General features: G+C 51.2%; 1 protein-coding gene across 2 annotated transcripts in view; it reads right to left on the bottom strand.

The window, feature by feature from the left end:
• Positions 1 to 20,629, bottom strand: part of LOC111149104 (EvC ciliary complex subunit 1) — a 61,116-nt gene that overhangs the window by 15,088 nt on the left and 25,399 nt on the right. For both annotated transcript variants that reach the window (XM_022506026.1, XM_022506027.1), the window contains exons 8-13: positions 19,060 to 19,218; positions 14,708 to 14,924; positions 11,933 to 12,081; positions 10,433 to 10,531; positions 7,540 to 7,752; positions 402 to 511 (exon numbers count right to left, since the gene is read on the bottom strand). In XM_022506026.1, the coding sequence (XP_022361734.1) occupies positions 402 to 511; positions 7,540 to 7,752; positions 10,433 to 10,531; positions 11,933 to 12,081; positions 14,708 to 14,924; positions 19,060 to 19,218 (947 nt within the window). The remainder of the gene's footprint in view (positions 1 to 401; positions 512 to 7,539; positions 7,753 to 10,432; positions 10,532 to 11,932; positions 12,082 to 14,707; positions 14,925 to 19,059; positions 19,219 to 20,629) is intronic.

Genomic DNA, 20,629 nt, shown 5'->3' with positions numbered 1-20,629 from the left:
AATTTGGATCATGGTCATAGCTGAAGAACTCTGTAAATGTACCAAAAGTAGTTGAGTTGTAGACTTAAAATAATACATGTAAATTATACTTCCAAAAAAAGTATTCAAGAAGGTTGTTGTGAAAGAGAGCTCTATGAAGTAAGTATTATTAGCCCATTTTATAGATGAGGAAATTGAGGGCAAGATTTTCCCAGATTAACTCTGATTGCAAGCTTTTTTATCCACATCACTCTACTATCACTCTTCTCCACATTTACCCTTCCAGATTTGTTGGTCTCAAAACAACACTGTAAGAATGGCAAGGGGCAGTTAATGTGCCCATCTAACAGATGAGAACACTGAGGTTAGCATGGAGATCGCACTAGATGTAGGCCCCCACTCCTTCAGAAATCTGTACTCACTCTTCACTGAGGCCACCGAGTCGGTCCAAGACCTGGTGGACGATGCCCTCATGGTTATCTTGCAGGTGCGTCTGCAGCACAGAGGACAGGGTATGCTCCTCCATCCACACCTAAATCCAGCACAGAGCAACAGGGGTCAGCTCAAGGTCACGTCACCCATCATCGCTTTGTGTCTATGTGGAACACGCCTTTTGTTTTTTGTTTCCAAGAACCTTTTCTCCTCTGATTTCATTAAAATTTTCTCTTACAGTTCCTTCTAAAGATTTTTTAAATTTCTAGTTTGCATTTAAGTCTTAAAACATTGAACATTCATTTTCCGTGGCATGAGGAAGGCATCTAATTTTTTCTGCACAAATGGATACCAGTTGTCCCAGCACCATTTATTAATTTATATTTTTATGTCTGGCCTGTCATGTACCTTATCTTACACAGTTTCCATGTATACACGAATGTCATTCTAGGCTCTCTTAGTCTTTGGGTCTGTCTTTTTATTTCTGCATCAACACCATGTTGCTCTAATATCTGTTGCTTTATAGCAAAACTGTGTAGACATTAGGACAAATTCTCCCATATTCTCTTAAACAAAACTATCTTAGCTATTCTTGGTTGCTTTGCCTTTCATATGTCAAGTTTTGGAAAACTGCCTTTTGGATTTTCTTGTAATTGGACCGACTTTATAGATTAATTTGGAGAGGATCACCATCTTTCCAAGATCAAGTTTTCCCATTCAAGAACATGGCATTTCTCTTCAGTCTTCCTTTATGCCTCCAACATCAGTTTATAAATTTCTCCACTAAGCTTTTATACACATTGGTCAGGTTTATTTTTAGACACCCTACAGCTTTTATTCTGAAGAGGATCCTTATTGGTTTTATCACTCGATGCTCCTGGTATTGCAGGAAATCTGCTGCCTTGGGATGCTGATTTTGTATCTGGGAAATTTACTAAGCAATTTGAATAGTTGCAATAGTTTGTAGATTCTTTGGACTTCTCAATGGAGACCTTCATATGATCCACAAAAACCCTACAAAGGAGCCTCAGATCACCAATGGTGTTGTTTAGATCTTATCTTTATGGCCTGACTTTGGATCCCTATTTATTTATTTATTTATTTATTTATTTGAGATGGGAGGGGGAAGAGCAGAGGAAGAAGGAGAGAGAGAATCTTAAGCAGACATGCTCAGTGAAGAGCCTGACATGGGACTCGATCCCAGAACCTTGGGATCATGACCTGAGTTGAAGGCAGATGCTTAACTGACTGAGCCACCCAGGTGCCCCTGGAATTTTCATCAAAGTCAATCTCTGACTTCTCTTGTAAGGAGTCTACAAGAACCTGTCAGAGTGCTTAGGGGGCTAGAACTTAGTAGAAAATTCTCTACAGCCAGGGTGGCTCAGTTTGTTAAGCCTCTGACTCTTGATTTTGGCTCAGGTCATGATCTCAGGGTTGTGTGATTGAGCCCTGATTCAGGCTTCACACTCAATGGGGAATTAGGCAGAGATTCTCTCTCTCTCTCCCCCTACCCACTCTCTCTCTCTCTCAAAAAAAAAAAAAAAAAAGAAAAGAAAAGAAAAAAAAAGAAAGAAAGAAAGAAAGAAAGAAGAAAATTCTGTACAGCCTTGCTGCTCTAATTGGTAAATGAACAGTCACTAAAGTATATGGGGGTCTTTGGTGGGTACTTCAGAATGCAGATAAAACAGCAACAGGACTCAAACACAATCGAGGGGACCAAGGCCATCCGACTCCAAGGTGCCTACAATTGTCACACCAACCTCTCCAATGTTACCAAATGCTGGCTCATGAATGCTTAAGTTCAGAAGCAACAAGCTGCTCCAGTGGGCTAGAGTGCTGACCTGGTCATTGTTACCCGGTAATTTTGTGGGCAAGTTTACTCTTTATTTCAAGTTCATAGTTACCAAGGAGCGCAAGGGAGAAGCAACAGGGCGTGCCTGGTACCCTCATGGTTTTGCAGTGTCTTCCCATAAATGGGCGGGTTTACAGGTGGCTTGTTCTAAAGCCAGCACCTCAGGCAAACATCGTCATGCTGAGGGAGGGAGATATTGCTGTTTTAACAAACACAGTCAGGGCAGGCGTCATTGCAGGGGTAGTCTCATAGGAGGGTGACATGGGCGCAAAGACTTCAGCAGAACGAGGAGGTCAGAGGGAAGCCAGACCCTGACATGGAGGGCCTCGTAGGGCATGGTGAGGACCCTGGCTTTTCCCCGCATGAAAAGAGAAGCCACTGGGGGGTTGTAGCAAAGAAGTGACACAATGTGACTGTGTCTTTTAGCAAAGCTGATGTACTGGTAATTATAAGATGCACAATTATTTTAAGTATCACTAAGGGAGACAAATCACTGCCAATTAAATTATGATGTAACTCAATGTCCAGGCTGTTAAATGTTTTTAAAATGTACATCTTAAAAATCAGTGTCATGTGGTATGTTTTTAAAGGATCGCTCTGGCTGGGGGTTGAGAATAGATCACAGCGGGGGAGGCGGATTCAGGGAAACTGGGGGCTTGCTGTCACAGTGATTGGATGAGAGGTGTGGTACCTGTGACCAGGTGTAAAGGCAGACATGATGAAAGTGGCTCCGTTCTGGACTAGACAGAAAGGAGAGCCTGAGTGACTTTCTGTCAGTTCCACATTGGGGGTGAAAGAAGGGCAAGTTGAGACAAGCCCAAGGGTTTTGGCCCTGTCAATGGGAAGATGGAGGAAGAGTGTGGATGGAGCAGGTTGGGCAGGAAGACCAACAATTCTGTTTTGGGGCATGGGATAGGTCCATGCCTATTCATCAAATACAGGAAGATCTCAGGCAGAGAGTGGAGTTTGGAATGCACTCTGAGCTGGTGACATAAACGAGGAAGGTGCCGCCATCAGTCCAAAAACTGAGGGACAGAGTCCTGTCGAGAACCATGTAAGTGAGCTTGGAAGTGATTTTCTTCTGGTCGAGACTCCAGATGAGAACCTGGCCACGGGTTGGGTTGCAGCTGTGAGACCCCAAGCAGAGGACTCCGTGAAGCCATGTCTGGACTCCTCACCTGCAGAAACTGTGGGATAATGAACGTATTTTGTTTTAAGCCACTGCTGATTATTTGTCATGAAGCCTTAGGACACCAGGACGGATGGTATGTGACTGGATGGGTCACCAAGAAAGTACATGCAGAAGGATAGGAGGGCACCGCGCTGCATCATGGGCCACTATACAGGCAGATGCGGTGGAGGTGAGAAGGAACCAGCAAAGGAGACTGAGAGCTCAGAACAGATAGGAGCAGCTGCGGTGGCCAGGTGAGGGAAACCTGCCTGCAGTGGGGCTGGGAGAGTAGGGGGAGAATGGGAGGTGGTATCAGGATTTAACACCTGATGGACTGATGGCCTGGGGGGTGGGTGTTCCTGACAATGGGACGAGCTACGGACCACACCCACCGCCATATGCCCTGTGAAAAGTGCGGACTCCCCTATGGTGGTCCACTGCTCTCCCACTGAGGCTGTTTCTACCACCACTCAGTAGCTGAAAACAACACAAACTCTGCAGCTTATGGTTCTGCAGGTCAGAAGTCCAAAATGAGGCTCAAGGGGCTAAATCTGAGGTGTCAGCAGGCTCACATGCTTTCTGGAAGCTCTGGGGCAAACTCCACCTCCCTGCCGTTTCCAGCTGCTGAAGACCACCTGCATTCCTGGGCAAGTAGTCCCTTCCTCCATCTTCAGTCCAGCGATGGCTGGCTGGACTTCCTTCCTCCAACCACATCACTCTGACTTTCCTGCATCCCCCTTTCACTTATACAGGACCCTGGTGATTCTATTGGTTCACCTGGATAGTCCAGGAGACTCCCCCCGTCTCAAGATCCTGAACTTAACCACATACGTAAAGTCCCTTGTGCCACATGAGGTCCTATGTTCATAGCCACTAGGAATTAGGATGGGGAAACCTTCGGGGGGACCCAGCACAGTGGACTGGGGAAAAGCCCAGAAAGCAACATTAGGACAGATTACATTTTGAGAACTACCATTCTACAACCTGTTCCAATTGGGTAATGGATAATGGACAGATTCCATAATATTTAACAATATTTGTGTTCCCTGAGTAACAGGACACGAAATTGCTACGGCCCTTTGGGTAGAAGACAATGTGGGAAAAGATTCGTACAATCCGGTTGTGTGTTTCATTTTCCATGAAGTTTTGTTGGTGCTTTTCTTCTTAGACTAAATATTCATCTGAATCATAGAAAGCTCATTGCTTGTTTTTATCATCAAGGAGGAAATCTGGTAAGTGAGGATGCACGTGCATCTCTAAATATCTTGTGGCAATTTAAGGCAATTAAACAACGAAGCAGTAAATTAATTATGACATACACACGTTGAGAAAACAGTCCTGGGTCATACTTATTCAATCAGTTGATGAGGCCATTAACCACCCTGATTGCTTCTTGCGTGCAGAACTCTTGAAACCCTCCTTCACAAGCCACAGAAAAGTCATAGGCACATGTATACTCACTAAGTAAATAAATAGGAAGTAAAAACCAGAAACTATGCATTGTCTAATATTTGTTTATAATAGCTCAAGGGTTGCAGATGCATTATGGCTATTGATCTAATAATTTATCAGAAATGAAGTTCTGGATTTTTTTCAATGTCAGTATCATTAAATGAGAGAAAAGCTTTGTGAAAGGTCTTACCTTGCAACCCTGTTAGGTATTTTGATACTAATTTTTATTTTTATTTTTTAAAAGTTTTTATTTATTTATTTTTAAGATTTTATTTATTTACTTGACAGGCAAAGATCACAAGTAGGCAGAGAGGCAGGCAGAGAGAGAGGTGGAAGGAGGCTCCCCGCTGAGCAGAGAGTCCGATGCGGGGCTCGATCCCAGGACCCTGAGATCATGACCTGGGCCAAAGGCAGAAGCTTTAACCCACGGAGCCACCCAGGTGCCCCAAGATTTTCTTTATTTATTCAACACAGAGAGACACAGTGAGAGAGGGAACACAAGCAGGGGAAGTGGGAGAGGGAGAAGCAGGCTTCCCCCTGAGCAGGGATCCTGATGTGGGGCTCGATCCCAGGACCCTGGCATCGTGACCTAAGCCAAAGGCAGACACTTAATGACTGAGGCACTCAGGTGCCCCCTGATCCTTACTTTTAACTCAGCAGCAGAGATTCTGAGACATTTAGCAAGTTTTGCAAAATCCCAAAGATGAATGGGGTCGGGGGAAGTCAGGTAACTGGCCCGGGCCAACCAGCCCATGGACAGGGCTATGCTGGTTCAAATCCACATATCCAGCTTCCAAGGTTAGGGTCCCATCTGCAAACTACAGCTGCCTCTCAAAGGACCTCTCTCCTGTTTGGGGGGCCTTCATCAGAGGCACATTAGACTCACATGGCCAGCCTATCCTCCACTCTCCCCAGAGACTGTAAATTCAGTGGTCTGGGCCCAGGATTAGTGTGAACCCAATGGATTCAGCTTCAACTCCATCCCTTGGAAGAATAGTAAGGTGACCCTGTGATAATTTCCAAAGCTGCGACATTGTTGTTGGTAATGCAGCCACATTTCCTGAGCCCTCGCTGTGTCCCAGCCCCTGGACTTTGAATAAGGGAATGAGAAACGGAAAGCAGAGTTGCTATTCTCTAGGAACTTAGAGCCAAGAGCAGGAGACAGACAGATTGAGAGGAACACAAGAGGCAGCTGTTGGAGGACTGAACGGAATTAGCAGGAGGTCTAACAAGAAGCGAGGCCCTCTGCTGCCCCATGGCTGTGAGCGGCCCTGTGCAGGCACAATGCCCTCAGCTCCTTACTAGGTACCTTGGACAGCTCCTGTTTGTTGCTTTGGAAAACCTCTCCCTTTCAGGAGGCCAGTGCGCTTCAGTAGGAATTGGACCCCATGGTCATGAGGCAGGAGTTGTTTCTTATAACAAGCTCCCAAGGGGTGGGCAGTCCAGGGCTGGGACAGTGGCGTCCACTCTTTGCTCCACCATCCTGAGCCCATCCGCCTGCATCCTCCTGCTGCATCCTGGCTCTTAGTCAATGGAAGGCTGGTGCGCCCCAGGCCTCTTGCACATGCTCTGGGCAGGAAGAACAGAAGAATGACAAAGAAGGGGATTTCTCCTAGCAACACTTAGCTCTTGTATTAGAAGGGAAGCTCTTTGCAGGGACCATACTCTGTCTCATCAGCCAGGACTGTGTCACCTGGTCACTGCTAGGTACTGGGCTAATAAACACATTTTTATTACAGCCTGTGGTGTGCAGGAAGCAGGAAAGAATGGAAATGCAGGTGCTTTAGTACGTTTGGAAATTCCTCCTTTATTTTACAAGTCTTAATTTTTTAAAATAAAAACCAATGTATATTAGTTTTCTATTGCTGCCATAACACATGACTACAAGTTCTGTGACTTAAAACAATACAAATTCATGATCTTACAGTTCTGGAGGTCAGAAGTCTGACATGGGTCTTACTGGGCTAAAATCAGGTGCTGACTGAGCTGTGATCCTTTTGGATGCCCCAGGGTGGGGGAAGGCTGCCCCTGCCTGTTCCTGCTTCTGGAGGAACCTGCCTGCCTTGGCTTGGGGCCATATCACACTGCCCTCTGCTCAAGTCATCACTTCTTCTCTGACTCTGATCCTCCTCTTTCCCTGTTAGGAGGACCCTGTGATTACACAGGGGCCCCCCGGGTATGCCAGGACATCTCTCCATTTCAATATCCTTAATACACTCACTTGGACAAGGTCCCTTCTGCCTTGTTAGTGACTAATCACAGGTTCTGGGTATTAGGATGTGGTCATCTCTAGGGACCATTATTCCATCTACTGCATGGATCCCCAGTTTTAATGAGGAAACAGGCTTTCACTGGAAAGCAGGAGCTCCATGTGAGCACCTCCCCACCAGTCCACTCCCCCAGGAGCTACCTTCTCTTGTTGACTTCTGTCCTCCGAAAGCACAGGCATCACTGTCCTTTCTCGATGGACCAGTCAGAGGCATTATCTACTGACTTCCCATCCTCTACTCTCTTCTCTGCCCACCTTGGTTGTGAAGGGTTAGCAGGGCTCAGTGTTGGTCAAGTGCCCAGCACAGGCACTGATGAAATTTCTCATTATTCTTCCTAAGTGTGAAAACCACAGACCCCAGCCCCAGTTGGACAAAATGCCCACCTGCTTGTCTTGTTCCAGGAGATCTTGGAAGAGTTCCCACTGCTGCTTCCGGAAGCGATCTGACTGCCTTAGCTGCTGAGCTGTGTTCTCCTGGACCTCCTGCCTCAAGTACTCGCACTCTGCCCGGGAGAGGCCCGTCATGCCTGGCAGTGTCTCGAGGAAAAGAAGGTCCACAAACTTCTGGAAAGTTTCCATGGTGCCGCGGTACAGCTCCTGAAGCCAAGAGCACGTGATGGAGTTACAAGGCATGTTCTTGCCCTGGGCAGGGCCATGGGCTTTCCACAAAGCAGAGAGGAAACCCAGCAAAGGCAGCTCTCCAATCACACACACACACACACACACACACACACACAGACACACACACACACACACACGAGGGCAGGGGGAGGGGTAGAAGGAGAGGGAAAAGCAGACTCTCTGCTGAGCGTGGAGCCCAATGCGGGTCTTGATGCCAGGACTCCAGGATCATGACCTGAGCCAAAGGCAGACACCTAACCAACTGACAACCTGGTTATCTCCTTTAGAAGCATCTACCCAGACGCACAGAATCACAAGCACACCTTCACTCTGCACCACACACCTTCGCATGCATGGTATTTCCAAGCATCTCCTAAGATACAGACTCCAGCAGGTGTAACCTCTCCACACCTGACCACCTCTCCCAATGTTAGAAAAAAAGGGAGTCTTTACCTTCGTGGCTCAGGCCCTCCCAGGCCTGGCAACCAGCCCCAGGCCCAGGAAAACCAAATACACAACATCCCAAGGACATCGCTAGATGGACGAGACCATGGTCACTTTGAAGTCACCACAAGCCTTTATTGAAATTGATATATTTGCTGCCACCCACTGAGACTGGCCCAGTGCTTCTACACCCCGTGCTCATTCCTCCAGTAGCAACACCTGATGGACGTTTTGGCCTTGCTTTGTGGAGGAGGAAAGGGGTTCAGTTGACCAAGATCTTAGGCTCGAACCCTGGCTTAGGAGAGAGAGCTTCAGCCTGCTGGAAAATGTCCCCTACTGGGGGTGGGCTCAGGTGGGCTCAGGGACCACAGGACAGGACATCAAGGGCACCTTCCCCGCGAGTATGAGCTCACTAGACCAACCCCATTCCCTCCATAACAGTAGTTCTCAAACTCGGCTGTGCATCAGAATGCAGTTAAGATAGAGAAACTGAGGCATGAGTTAGATAAGCTGGTCCTGAGCCCAGAACTGGCCAATGGCCTGGCTGGGATTGGATGGAGCCCAGGCACCTGACTCCAGAGCCAGGATGTCCCTGCCCTACCACAAGGCCCACACTGAGTGGCATGTAGTCTTCTTATGGGGATGTCCATCATTCCCCCCTAATTCAGGATGGCCTCATCTTAACTAATTACGTTTTCAAGGACCCTTCTTCCAAGTAAGGTCACATTCTGAGGTTCCAGGGGAATAAGACATTTTGGGGGCTACTGTTATGAATGGAATTGTGTCCCCCAAATTCAAATACTGAAGCCCTAAGCTCCAATGTGACAGTATCTGGAGATGGGGCCTTCAAGGAAACAGCTGAGGGTAAGTGAAGTCATAGAGTGCGGCCTTAAGGCAATAGGGCTGTGTCCTAATAAGAGAAAGACCCCAGAGCTCTTTCTCTCTATGAGTACATGGGAAAGGCCAGGTCAGGACACAGCAAGGAGGTGGCCATCTAGTACCCAGGATGAGGGTCCTCATCAGAACCCAACCCTGCCCACAACTTGACCTTGGACTTCTGGTCTCCAAAACAGTGAGACACTAAATGTCTGCTGTTTAAGGCCCTGTCTAGGGCGCTTTGTTACAGCGGCTGAGCTGACCGATACAGGCACCCTTCACCAGTACAGCTGCCAGGATGCTGAAGGTTTGTATTTCCCACCTTCAGATGTTTGTCTGGGCCTGGGATGCACACTGACTGCTCATCCACAAGGCCTGTCTCCCCCTTCGAAGCTCGGCTCAGGCATCACTTCCTGCAGACAGCTGTCTTTGACCTGGCCTTAACCCCAGGCATCACTCACGCCTCTTCTCTGTACCCGTGAGCAGGGATGTTGTAACGGGAGCCGACTGGGATCAGGCGCGTCCCAGATGCCAGCTGCCGCCTAAGGACTTCACGCCCATTCAGTGCCCACATCATCCCTGTGAAGGCCTATCATTGTCCCCATTTCACAGACACGGAAACTGGGAACTGCTAAGGCCCACTCAAATCTGGAGGCCACATCGTGAGGAAGGGGAAGAGCCAGGACACAGACCCAGGATCTCTGAGTCTGGAGCGGACCCCGCATGTGCTTCCCATCGCTGCAGCACTTGTCGATTTCCTTCGCGCTGAGATGTCTGCGTTTCGGCTTTCCAGCAGCTCTGGGTGTTGCCCGAGGCAGGGGCTCTGTGTCTCGGTCATCATCCCCTGCGAGGAGGCCCCTGTCACTTTGGAGGGGACGGGTGGTCTCCCCTGTTCCGTCAGTCAGTCCTCAGGCCAGTATGGAGTCCTCGTCCCAGTTCTGGAGTTGCATGAGGTTGCCCGGGGAGAAAGAGGTGCTGCTGTTCCTCCAACCCAGGCTCCCTGTTCTGGGGTCAGCTCCCAGCCCTCCATCCTCAACACTGCACTGCCGAGGGACTCCCACAAAAGCTAGCCTCCTTTCCATTCCTGGGAGAACATTTGGGGCATTTGGAGGTCAGAATCCTGAACACCCCAGAAATGGAAGATGCCTCCAATAGGACCCTGGTGTGTGAGGCGGGGAAGGACCCACAGAGGTCGTGTGGCTTGTCTGCTGCCCAGCCAGAGGGCCAGGGTGGGACCTGAGCCTGTATCTTTGGGGTCCGACCCACAAGGAGATGGATTCCCACACGTGCGCAGATCTGGAGGGTTCTCCGCAGGTCCCACCATGAGGCCACGTACCTGGCAGAGCGCAGCCACGGCCTCAGTAGTTCTGACGTTCTCCTCTTCCTCCAAGGAACTCCGGGTCAACCTCTGCCTCTCCAGAACTGCATGAAAAGCCTGTGAATGAAACAGGAGCTGAATCTTGTGAGAAAATGCCCATTTTTTTTTCTAGAAAAATTCTCCCAAAGGGCCACTTTCATAGCTGGAGGATGTCGTCTCTGATTTATATACAAGGAAACCGAAGCATGGGGATATTGCGTGGCTGTAATTGCAGACCTGATCCTGGCCACAAGCCACCCAGACATCATTCTGTGACTGAGTTGCTGGGGACCATCACCCAGGCCCCGGGAGATCACCCAGCAGAGCCCACCACCTAGCAGGGGCAAAGCACATAGGCCATGAGAGGTCAGTGTGGTCAGCCCTGACCACGTGGCTGAGCCCTGCTCCGAGGAGCCCAAAGAATGGGCTCCTCAGATCATGCCTCGGATATGATCAGAGGGACAGACTCCTCTTAGGGACATCCCCTGGGGAAAACGCCCCTAGTTCACTTACTTATTCGTTCACTCATTCATTCATTCTTTTATGCATCTGTTCCACCCTCTTTCCTTTATCCGAGTCTGCTGAGCACCAGTGCACGCCTGGCCTGCTCTGAGGTGCTGGGCAGAGCCGACCTGGGCCACCTCCCCCCTACCCCCCTGCACTCAGGATTGTGCAATATGATGGCCAGAAGCCTCTGAGCACAGAGAGCAGCATAATCCTACAGCCTCACTTAGCTGCATCTTCTCCAGGACAGAAATAGCCCCCCACTCTACCTCGCGACCTGGGAGGAGGCTTCTTGAGGGGGTGGGGGTCTCTTTCCCCGGCTTCTCCCTGGGGAGCTGCTGTGGCCACCAAGCTGGCCCCAGGGAGGTCCTGTGCCTGAGCTCTGGGTGGGGCCTAGATCCAGTGACTGTCCCTCCGTCCCCCCGGCAGAGGTGAGACAAGGCACAGCTCACACCAATGCAGAGGCCCAGACAACTAGTCGGGCCGTGGCTGTCCCTCACTTTGTCTCCCAAGTTGTTAGGACAACCCGTGAGGTAGGTGCCAGGCCTCCTATTGTGCAGATGAGGAAGCTGAGGGCTGGGGGGTGGGGAGCAACGCGCCTGAGATCACTCAGCTCCTTAGCAGCGATGTCAGAATTTCAACCCATTTCCAGGTGGCCCCAGTGCCCGAATGCTTGACCATTGTGCTGTATGGACAAGCAGGCGCCCCAGCCCCTGCCCATTTGCAGGGAAATACTGGGGCAAAGGCCCTCTCTCTCTCTCTCTCTCTCCAGTCATCCTAGCCTGATGACCTCAAGGAGGGTGTCCTCTTGTTTCTTGTCCAGCAAGCCTCCTTGTCCCTGTCCTTGTCAAGACAAGGGCATTGTCTAGTCCGGTCACCTCCCCGGTCCTGCCATGGAGCCTCCCGTTCACGGTTGTCCCTTCCTCTGGTCTGGCTGTGCCTGTGGATGTGAGGGTGAGTTGGGAGCAGGGTCACCTGGAGGAACTCGCCCGGGGCTGTGGTTGGTTGAGCCTCAGCCAGGAAGCTCCTTTCTTCCACTTCTTGGGCCAGTGTGAGCTTGGCCATCTCCTCTGCTTGGCGAGCCAGTGACGCCTTAACCAGGCCTTTGCCTCTCTGGGCAAAATCTGAAATTAAAGTAAGCCACAGGACATCGCAGATTACTCCCCAGGCAAGACCTTCACGGTCTCCTGCCTGTGCTCAGGATGAGAAACATGGCTTTATCTTTCAGGCAGAGATGCTTCCAAAAGGCCAGTGTTAGGAGCCCCTGACCATTCAAAGGCCATAGCCCCACGTTATTTGAAGGGAACCCCACTCCCTCCTCGGGCCCAATGCTCAGAACACCACAAGGGGCTACATTTTGTGGTTGTGCAGGGCGACCGGCCAACCTGACCAGGAGATAAAGAAGAGGTATTTTTGTGGGGAAAAAGGTGGAAGGCGTAGGTGACAAGGGGAGGGACAGGTGCAAGGACAGGACGGAGGAGCCTGGGTCCACAGGAAGACCGCGAACTCTCAGACTGCAGTTGAGATTTAAAAACCACAAGGACAAGTTATTAAATCAGCAGAAGATGCAAGGAGGAGGGGGAGCCCAAGGGCAAGACCCTCTGCCTGGTGCGGAAGGTGAAGGTTGGCAGAGAGGCGGGGTCTAAACCCAATCTTCACCCCACCCAGGTCACTGGGCTGGCAGAACTGTGCCGGGGGCTGGGCTCAGTCGGCTCCTGGTGAAGTTCAGAAAAGGGCAGGGGAGAATCAGTGTCATGCCGGATGAGGGACAGGGTGGTGGGATGGGAAGGATGAGGGCTGATGGGCCGTGTAGGACCCCAGAGAGGGCTTCTGGAAGAGGAGACAAGAAGTGAGCCTGGTCCTTCTCCTTTGGGTTTTTACAGAGATGTTGAATGTAGAAGCAGGAGAAGTCAATGAGGGCCAGGTCCCCATGGGTCTGCAGTTCTGGGAGATGACTGTTTCAGCATTTCATACATGTGTGCGTGCACGCGTGTGCGCACGCGCACACACACACACACACACACACACACTCTCTCTCTCTCTCTCTCACATGAGCCTGCACGTACGATCCACACTTGTAAGACAAGCCCACTTCCTTGGGTTTTGTCTAAGAATGTTTAATCTCTGGCACCAAAGAGTGTGACCAGGTGTCCAGGGAGACCAGAGTCCTCTCTCTGCCCAGGGTCCTCCCTCCACCTCCCGACTGTCTCCTTGCCTCCCCTGTCCTGTCCAAGTTCAACAGAGTCTGATCACTGGGGGCTGTTTTGGCCTCCTGTCCCTGTCACCCTGTGCTGCTGGGACCCCTTCCCACTGGGAGAGCCCAGGCCCCTGTGTGCAATGACCCCCAAGGCCTGATGTGCTTCGTTCTACAGGGTCCAGATTCCAGCCAACAGCAGGCTTCCACATGGTCACAGAAGCCGTGACGCTGAGGGACACAAAGACCTCATGGAAAGGCCTGAGGTCCCAGCTCTAAGTGCCTGCCCTCTGACTCCATCTCTGAAAGACAACAGGCAGGCGTGGCAGAGGGGACACGAGCCACTGCAGATAGAGGACCGGGCCACTGACTGCGACGAAAACCTCACACCATGGACTGAATTGCATTCCCCCTAAATTTTAACACAAAAACCCTAACCCCCACGGTACTGCATCTAGAGGGTAAATGAGTTCATGAGACTGGGGTCCTAATCCACTAGGCCTGGTACCTTAGAAGAAGAGGAAGAGGTCCAAGGAAGGCCTTCTCTGCCATGTGAGGACACAGAGAGAAGGTGGCCAGCTGCCGGCAGGACATGGTTTCTCACTGGGACCTGACTAGCCTGGCCCCCTGCTCTTGGACTTCACTGCCTTCAGAACTAGGAGAAAAGAAAGGTCTGATGTGTAAGCCCCCTCCCATCTGTGCTATCCTGATACTGTGGCCTGAGCTGACCAAGATCCCTGGAGACCCCCTGGTCCTACAGTGTCCACACCGGCGTGGGTGTCAGAGTCCGCTGGGGAAACTGTGAAGCGCATGGACTCCGTGCCCTGGAGAGTCCTGATGAGGACCGAGAGAGGCCCCACCTCTGTGCGGCCACTCCTGGCCTGGGGAAGATGTGCAGCCTTGGACCCAGGACTGCGGGACAGTGATGCACTCTCCTCCCTGGAGGCCTGCAGCAACTGATGCTGGTGGCAGAGGGGGTACCAGCCCTGCAGCCAGAAGTTCCTTTTTTCTAATGATGGGACCTGGACTAAGATTCGGATGCCCTCAGTGTCTTGAGGCCTGACCTGCCCACCTCCCAGGGTCCACCCCAGGAGCTGGGGGGTGGGCATGGGAAACAGCCACATCGGGTTCCCTCTCCTGCCCCACAGGCTCAGCCACTGCCCATCCTCGCCTGCGCTGCTGAGCAGGCCCTAGGACTCATGTCGAGCCACGGGCTATGGCTGAGTGGCACGTGTCTGGGCATTTTCCGGGTGTTGCCACCCTCCTTTGCCTTCTGCATGGTCCAGGGGCTTCTGCAGGAGGAACTCTGGGGCCTCAGTCAGCCTGGTCACTGATGGCTAATTGCAGCAGGCAATCCCCGCCCCTAGGGGCAGCCTTATGGGGAAGGCAAGCAAGACTCAGAGCAATTAAGATCTCCAAGGGCCGGAAGGAGATCACAGCTTGTGCTGGTCTCCCAGATCTCCTGAAGCTTCCGAGCTGCTCCCCAGGCCCAGTCCCCCTCCCCAAGCCCGGCACAGGAGGGCTGTGCACTCTAGACCCAGCTGGGGCTCACTCACCCCTGCTGAAACGCTCTGCCTCCCCCCAGAAGGCCTTGTGCTGCTGGGTGAGCAGCTCCTCCTTCTGCCGCCCGGAGAGCTTCCCATCGATGGTCAGCAGCTCCAGGCCATGGGAGAGGGCGGCCAGTCGGCATTTGGTCTCCTCCTGGATTTGGAGTTTCAGAGACTCGATCATCTTTGCCATGTGCGCCCGGCACATGGTTCTCTCCAGGGTGTCCTGGGAAGAGAAACCCTTGGGTCAGTGCCCCGCCCTGCAACAAGAGTCCGCCAAGGGTAAAGGGCTCCATCCTGGCACCCCCATGCCCTGTGAGCCTCCCCAGTATGCTTCTTGGCTGTGGACAGAATCGTGAGGCTGACGCGGAGTAACAGACGTAAAGCCCTTGGTACAGAGTGAGAGCTCCTCGGGGGGCTGCACTTCTGGGGAGGGGTTCAGTGCAGGCACGTGACCAGAGAGGGACCTTTCTTATGGCCATCCCTCCCTGTCACTGGGAACTTTGGCCTCCACAGCCCTGGAAGAGAAAGGAAAAGACACAACAAAGGTCATAGGGTTCCTGGGCTTTGGGGCCTCAGAGAGCCTGGGACACAGGGTTTGAAGAGATTTTCGAAGGTGAGACTGACTTGAGGAGTGGTTTCCTCGAGGTCAGACTTGAGAACAGCCCCCCACCTCCCGCCCCGTCCCATCACGGCATCATGACTCAGGACAGGACTCATAGAAAAGACCCCTTCCTAGGGCAGGAAATGCTGACCAGAGGCAGATGGGACTCTGTGGGTCTGGAAGGCTCAGAGGGCAGCTGCTCACCCTGCAGAATGACCGTGAAGACCGTGGAAGCAGGGGGCCGCTGCTGAGTGCAGGAGGCCCATGTCCCAGGGCCAGGATGCCTCTCCCAGCCGGACATGGACCCAGCAGACTCCTGAGCCTGCCTCAGCCCTGTCTCGTCCTCCACGCCTGCAATCCTGCCTCTTCCCACCGGGCCCCGGCACAGCGGGCTCAGGCCCTGCTCACATCTATCCTGCCATCCTAGCCTCTCACCTGCCCCCCGGTCCCCGTGCTCTGCCCCCTGCACTGTGCCCAGCACACCTGGCTCTCATCTCTGCCAGGTCCCTGCATGCTCTGGGCCTTCCACCTGGGGCACACTCTCCGTTCCTCTCACTCCTCTGCCTGCTAGTCCTACTCATCCTGGCCAGGCTGGGCTGTGGGGTGCCTTCCCTGTCCATCCTGCCCTGCCCCAGTGGGCCCCTCCTCCACACTCCCCTGCTCCGTGTGCTTCTGTCTTTAAGGAGCTAATCACACGGGATAGTCCTAGGTTGGACTGAGCTGAGCTTCACTGGTCTGTGTTCTCACAGTGTGTGACCAGGGCAAGGACAAGAATGGCCCAGTTACAGGCAAGAATGCTGAGGTTTATTCTGGAAGGCCCCATAACTAGCCCAAGGACAGTGTTTTTGAACCTTCTGTGATTAGCACGCTTGACAGCAGTGAGCAGGCCCATGACCACTAGGGGGCGCAAGAGGATAAGCACTGGGTGTTCACGCGCCAGGTGGGAAGGCTCTGCTCCGCGAGGGATCCAGACAGGGGACACTGGGGAGCAGGGCGCCCGAACCCCCCAGGAGCCACCTCTGAGGTAGCACGATGAGGCCTCCCAGCTCAGTACCAACAGCACAAGTCCGGGTTTATATTCGAAGGAAGACAGGAGTGGAGAGAGGTGAGCATGGACAGAGGATACGTCGGATGGGAGGTGAAGAGCCCCTCCTTGCTCTCAGGGCCCCCGGGGCCAGAACTGGGCTCCACCGGTCAGAGCTGCAGACCTTGGGGACAGTGTCCTCCTCGGACACCAACATACAGAGTTGCAGTGAACATTAAGTTAAAACAACAGCCAGAACCTAGTAAGCAATCAGGAACACAAGTGCCGGTCATAATTATCTACAAGACCCTGGCATGGCCCTTGACCTGGCTTTTTGTCAGACATCCCAGGAGAGTGATTCTTACAACCCCTGGGGCTCTTTCCAGAACGCTATTAGTTTGATTTTGATATTTAGTGATGTCATGTGAACATACAGGTCCAACTTCCCAGACTAGAACGCTCAGACGCGGACCCAAGAACTTAACATCTTTCTGGAATTGATCAGCCACATAACATGAGATCCACAAGCTGTATTTTGGGGGGATACGCAGGATGTGGACAGAGCACCTTTCTTCTGTGCAAACACAGATTCCAGTCCTTTGCAGGCAATCCCATAAGGATTTGTTGTCTGTTTTGCCGGCGGCCCTGCGGCCCACAGGGTCTAATCACTAACACTCCAAGCGCGTCCCATGGGCCAGGCTCTGTTCCAAAGGCCTCGCATATCGTCCACTCTCTAATGTTCTCAGAACAGGTGCTCTTCAGATCTCCACTTACAGATGATGAAATGGAGTCACAGAGAGGTTAAGTAACCTGTCCCAAGTTCATCCAGCTAACAAGCAACAAGACTGTGGTATGAACTCAGGTTTCTAGCTCAAGTCTGTGATACTGTTTCTGTAACAGAACGTGGCCCACGAGTAGGTACTCATAAAATGCTGGCTAAGAGAAGGGCGTATTGATAACCTGGATAATTCTTTCCCTTCTTTCTATTTGGAAGTTACTGGCTAACACTCGGGCCAAAGTCAGCTAAGGAGACTTTTTTTTCCTGCATCAATATCCTGCTGACAGAATAATAAACAAAAAGAAAAAAAGAAGGAAAAATAGTCTTTCTCTTTTGATAAGCAGTAATATCAGCAGCCTTATCAAGTTAAAATCCAATTCACAGGGGTTTGTATGACAAATCCGAAACCTTGTTGCCAGGGCTCAGCGATGTCATTAAATACCTGGGAATCCTAGGTGGGTCACTTAGCTGGCTTCCTGCTCATTGGGAAGAAAATATCCGCCATGCCTACCTTCTAGCAGTGCCGGGGAGGGAAAGGAGATTGTATGCGTACATGAGGAGCAAAAACATCACGTTCTCAAATAGCTGTTTCACCCGGGGAGTTTGTTAAAATGCATATCCTGAGACTGGCTGGGGGTGGGAGCGGGAGTGCCTGCATTTCTAAAAAGCCCTTGGGGCTTTTTAGCCCCAACCTTGGGGGTTGTTGGGGCCTCTGGTCTGTGGACCACACTCTGCTGGTTGTGGACCAATGCAGGGCTTGTCCCGTGAGACAGCAGGGCAAGGCCAAGACCATAGCTGAGAAACCCCACAGTGACTAGGGCATTATGGGTCCCTGAGCACTTCCCCGAGCCCTGCCTGTAGAAACTCCTGGAACCACTCTTTAATAAATAGAGTAATTGAAACTCAACGGGGTTAACTAAGTGGTTCAAGATCACACAGCCTCAAGTGGCTGAGCCTAGGTTCAAAGTCAGGTTTGTGGATTCCTCTCTACAATATACTATACTTGGATTGCATCTCCAAGTAAGTATCAGAATTGTTTGCAGAGCTTAAGACCAGCAATACCAGCACTTCATTGTAGACCAATCAGATTGGATCTCTGGGCATGAGGTCTGGGCAGAGGCATTTTTTGAAATCTCCTCGGGTGATTAATGGAGCTGTCGGAAGAGCAAAGAAAGCTCGATCCACACAAGTGGGCATCAACTATGACTACTCACTGTGGTCACCTAGATCTCTAAAAACCCCAGACTCATTAAGTCAGAATCTCTGGGGGTGGGGCCCCGTCTGGGATCCCAGCATCAATACTTTTAAAGCTCCCCAGATAATCTCAGTGTGCAGCCAGGACTGAGATCTAGTGCTCTCTGCTTCCACAACACAGAGCTGGCTGGAATCTCCACTTAACGAATGGGAGGGTGGATGTGTAGATGGATGGATGGGAAAATGGGTGGATGGATGGATGGAAAGAAAGATGGATGGACAGATGGGTGAATGGATGGATGGATAGATGAATGAATGGCTAGATGGATGGATGGGTGGACAGATGGATGGATGAATGGATGGAAAGATAGATGGATGAATGAATGGATGGATGGATGGATGGATGGATGATGGATGGAAAGGTGGATGGATAGGTGGATGGATGGATGATGGATGGAAAGATGGATGGACAGATGGAAGAATGATGGATAGATGGATGAATGGTTGGATGGATAGATGAATTAATGGGTAGAGTGATGGATAGACAGATGGACGGATGAATGAAGGGAAAGATAGATGGATAGATGGATGAATGGATGGATTAATGGAGGATGGATGGATTCACTGTTATTCTTTGGGCTCTACACCCCCATCTACCATTTAAATGTGTTTGACTTGATCTCTATGGTGCATCAAGCTTCTGGATTCCATATCCCCAGTGTGGGTGTCTTCAGGTTCCCTCCCCTACCCCTTCAGCATACCAAAGCCTGCAAATCCTGAGAATCACGCAATAACCCTTCGGCTGCAATCATTCTTTCCGTGAGCGTCATCATGAGTTGTCGGGCTTTGGAGCTCGAACACTTAAATTGGTCCATAAGAAAGTGCTGGATGTTTTCCATCTGTTTCCAGAAAACTTCCATCTGTGAAATGAGAATGAAAAGCAAGAGGTGGGTGTAGAAAACTTATTTAAGAAAGTTATAAAACCAGACTGTTCATGCTTGAGAATTACAATTCATTCCTTATCACACACTGAGATTCTAAACACTTCTGCAATTGGGAGCAAGTTTATCTCAGCAATAATCGAGTTCTATAGAGAGGTTCCTCCTTGGTGTATTGTAGGTGCCAGTCAGTTTCAAGGTGGCTTTTCAGCCAACACCAATGCTCTGCTGATAAGGAAGGCAGGCACAATGAGATCGCCCAGCGTAAACAGCTTAAAGACTGTTAAACAGGCCATGATTGCTGCCTGGGGAGTGTGTGAGATTCACCAGTGTGCTCCTGGAAGCTTCCATATCTCCAAAAGGGATTAACCATGTTCTGGAAATAAAAGCACGAAGGGCATTTACATTTCATTTATTGCCCTAACAGTACAAAAGAGCAATAGGGCAAAGATGGTGCTGACCATGAAAACCTTCTGCTTTGAAACCGTTTTCCTCTCCCCCCATCTCATCAGAAGGAGAGGTGCTAATCACCGAGTGGCTGAGAATGTCGGGGCTCAAGCAGCCTCCCAGAACTCCAAGAACTCGGATACTAGCAGTTATAACCCCCTCCCTTTACGGCATGCAGGGTGGCACGTAGGTGCCAGGCTCTAGGCCTCATGCATTTTGTGGGTCCAGGTAAAATGTCTACTGGCTGGCTGTGGGAATGGGTTCAGAAAGTTGGGCCACTGGTCAAAGGTCACAGAGCTGGGAGGCAGGGGCAGAGTTGGTGCAGGCCCATGGAACTCCTGGAATGGTGGTTTTTCTCCACTGTGGCTCAGCCTCTCTGACTCTGAATTAATCTGGGCACCTCTTGCTGCACAGGGCATGGGAGGGGTCGGGGCTGAGCAGCACCAGAAGCCTGCCCTGACCCTGGGGCACCGAAGGAAAGGCAGAGACAAATGAAACCCAAACACGGAGCCACTCTGACCAACCACCTCCAGGAGGCAGCACACAGCAGAGAGGAAGCCCACACTGGGGTGGGCAGGCCCCTTACGCCCCCAGGAAACTGCTATGTGTCCCAGCCATCACACCTCTGACCTCCCTCCCGCTCCCAGCCCCCCACTGGATAGGCTCCTTCCAGACTATTCTAAAAGGACGTGACTATCACCTGCGACACCCTGCCCACCTCAAAACAGAGTTGGATGTCCAGACAGGGCAGCTGCTTTTCCTCCAGCCCCAGAGATCCAGGATACCCATCCTATTTTTAGAAACTCTTGATTCCCTTGGCGTCTGTAATGTGATTTTCTCCTGGTCCCTCAGAGTCCATATTCTGCCTTCCTGTCTCAATTCTCCTTGTCTCCTCCTTCTTAAACGCCTGGTAGGATCCCAGACTGGGCACCAGGAACCCCTCCCT

This window comes from Enhydra lutris, unplaced genomic scaffold, assembly GCF_002288905.1.
Source record: "Enhydra lutris kenyoni isolate GAN:26980312 unplaced genomic scaffold, ASM228890v2 scaffoldscaffold21, whole genome shotgun sequence".
Taxonomy (NCBI): Eukaryota; Metazoa; Chordata; class Mammalia; order Carnivora; family Mustelidae; genus Enhydra; species Enhydra lutris.
The sequence above is the reverse complement of the archived record's forward strand: the minus strand, read 5'-3'. Positions and strand labels throughout refer to the sequence as shown.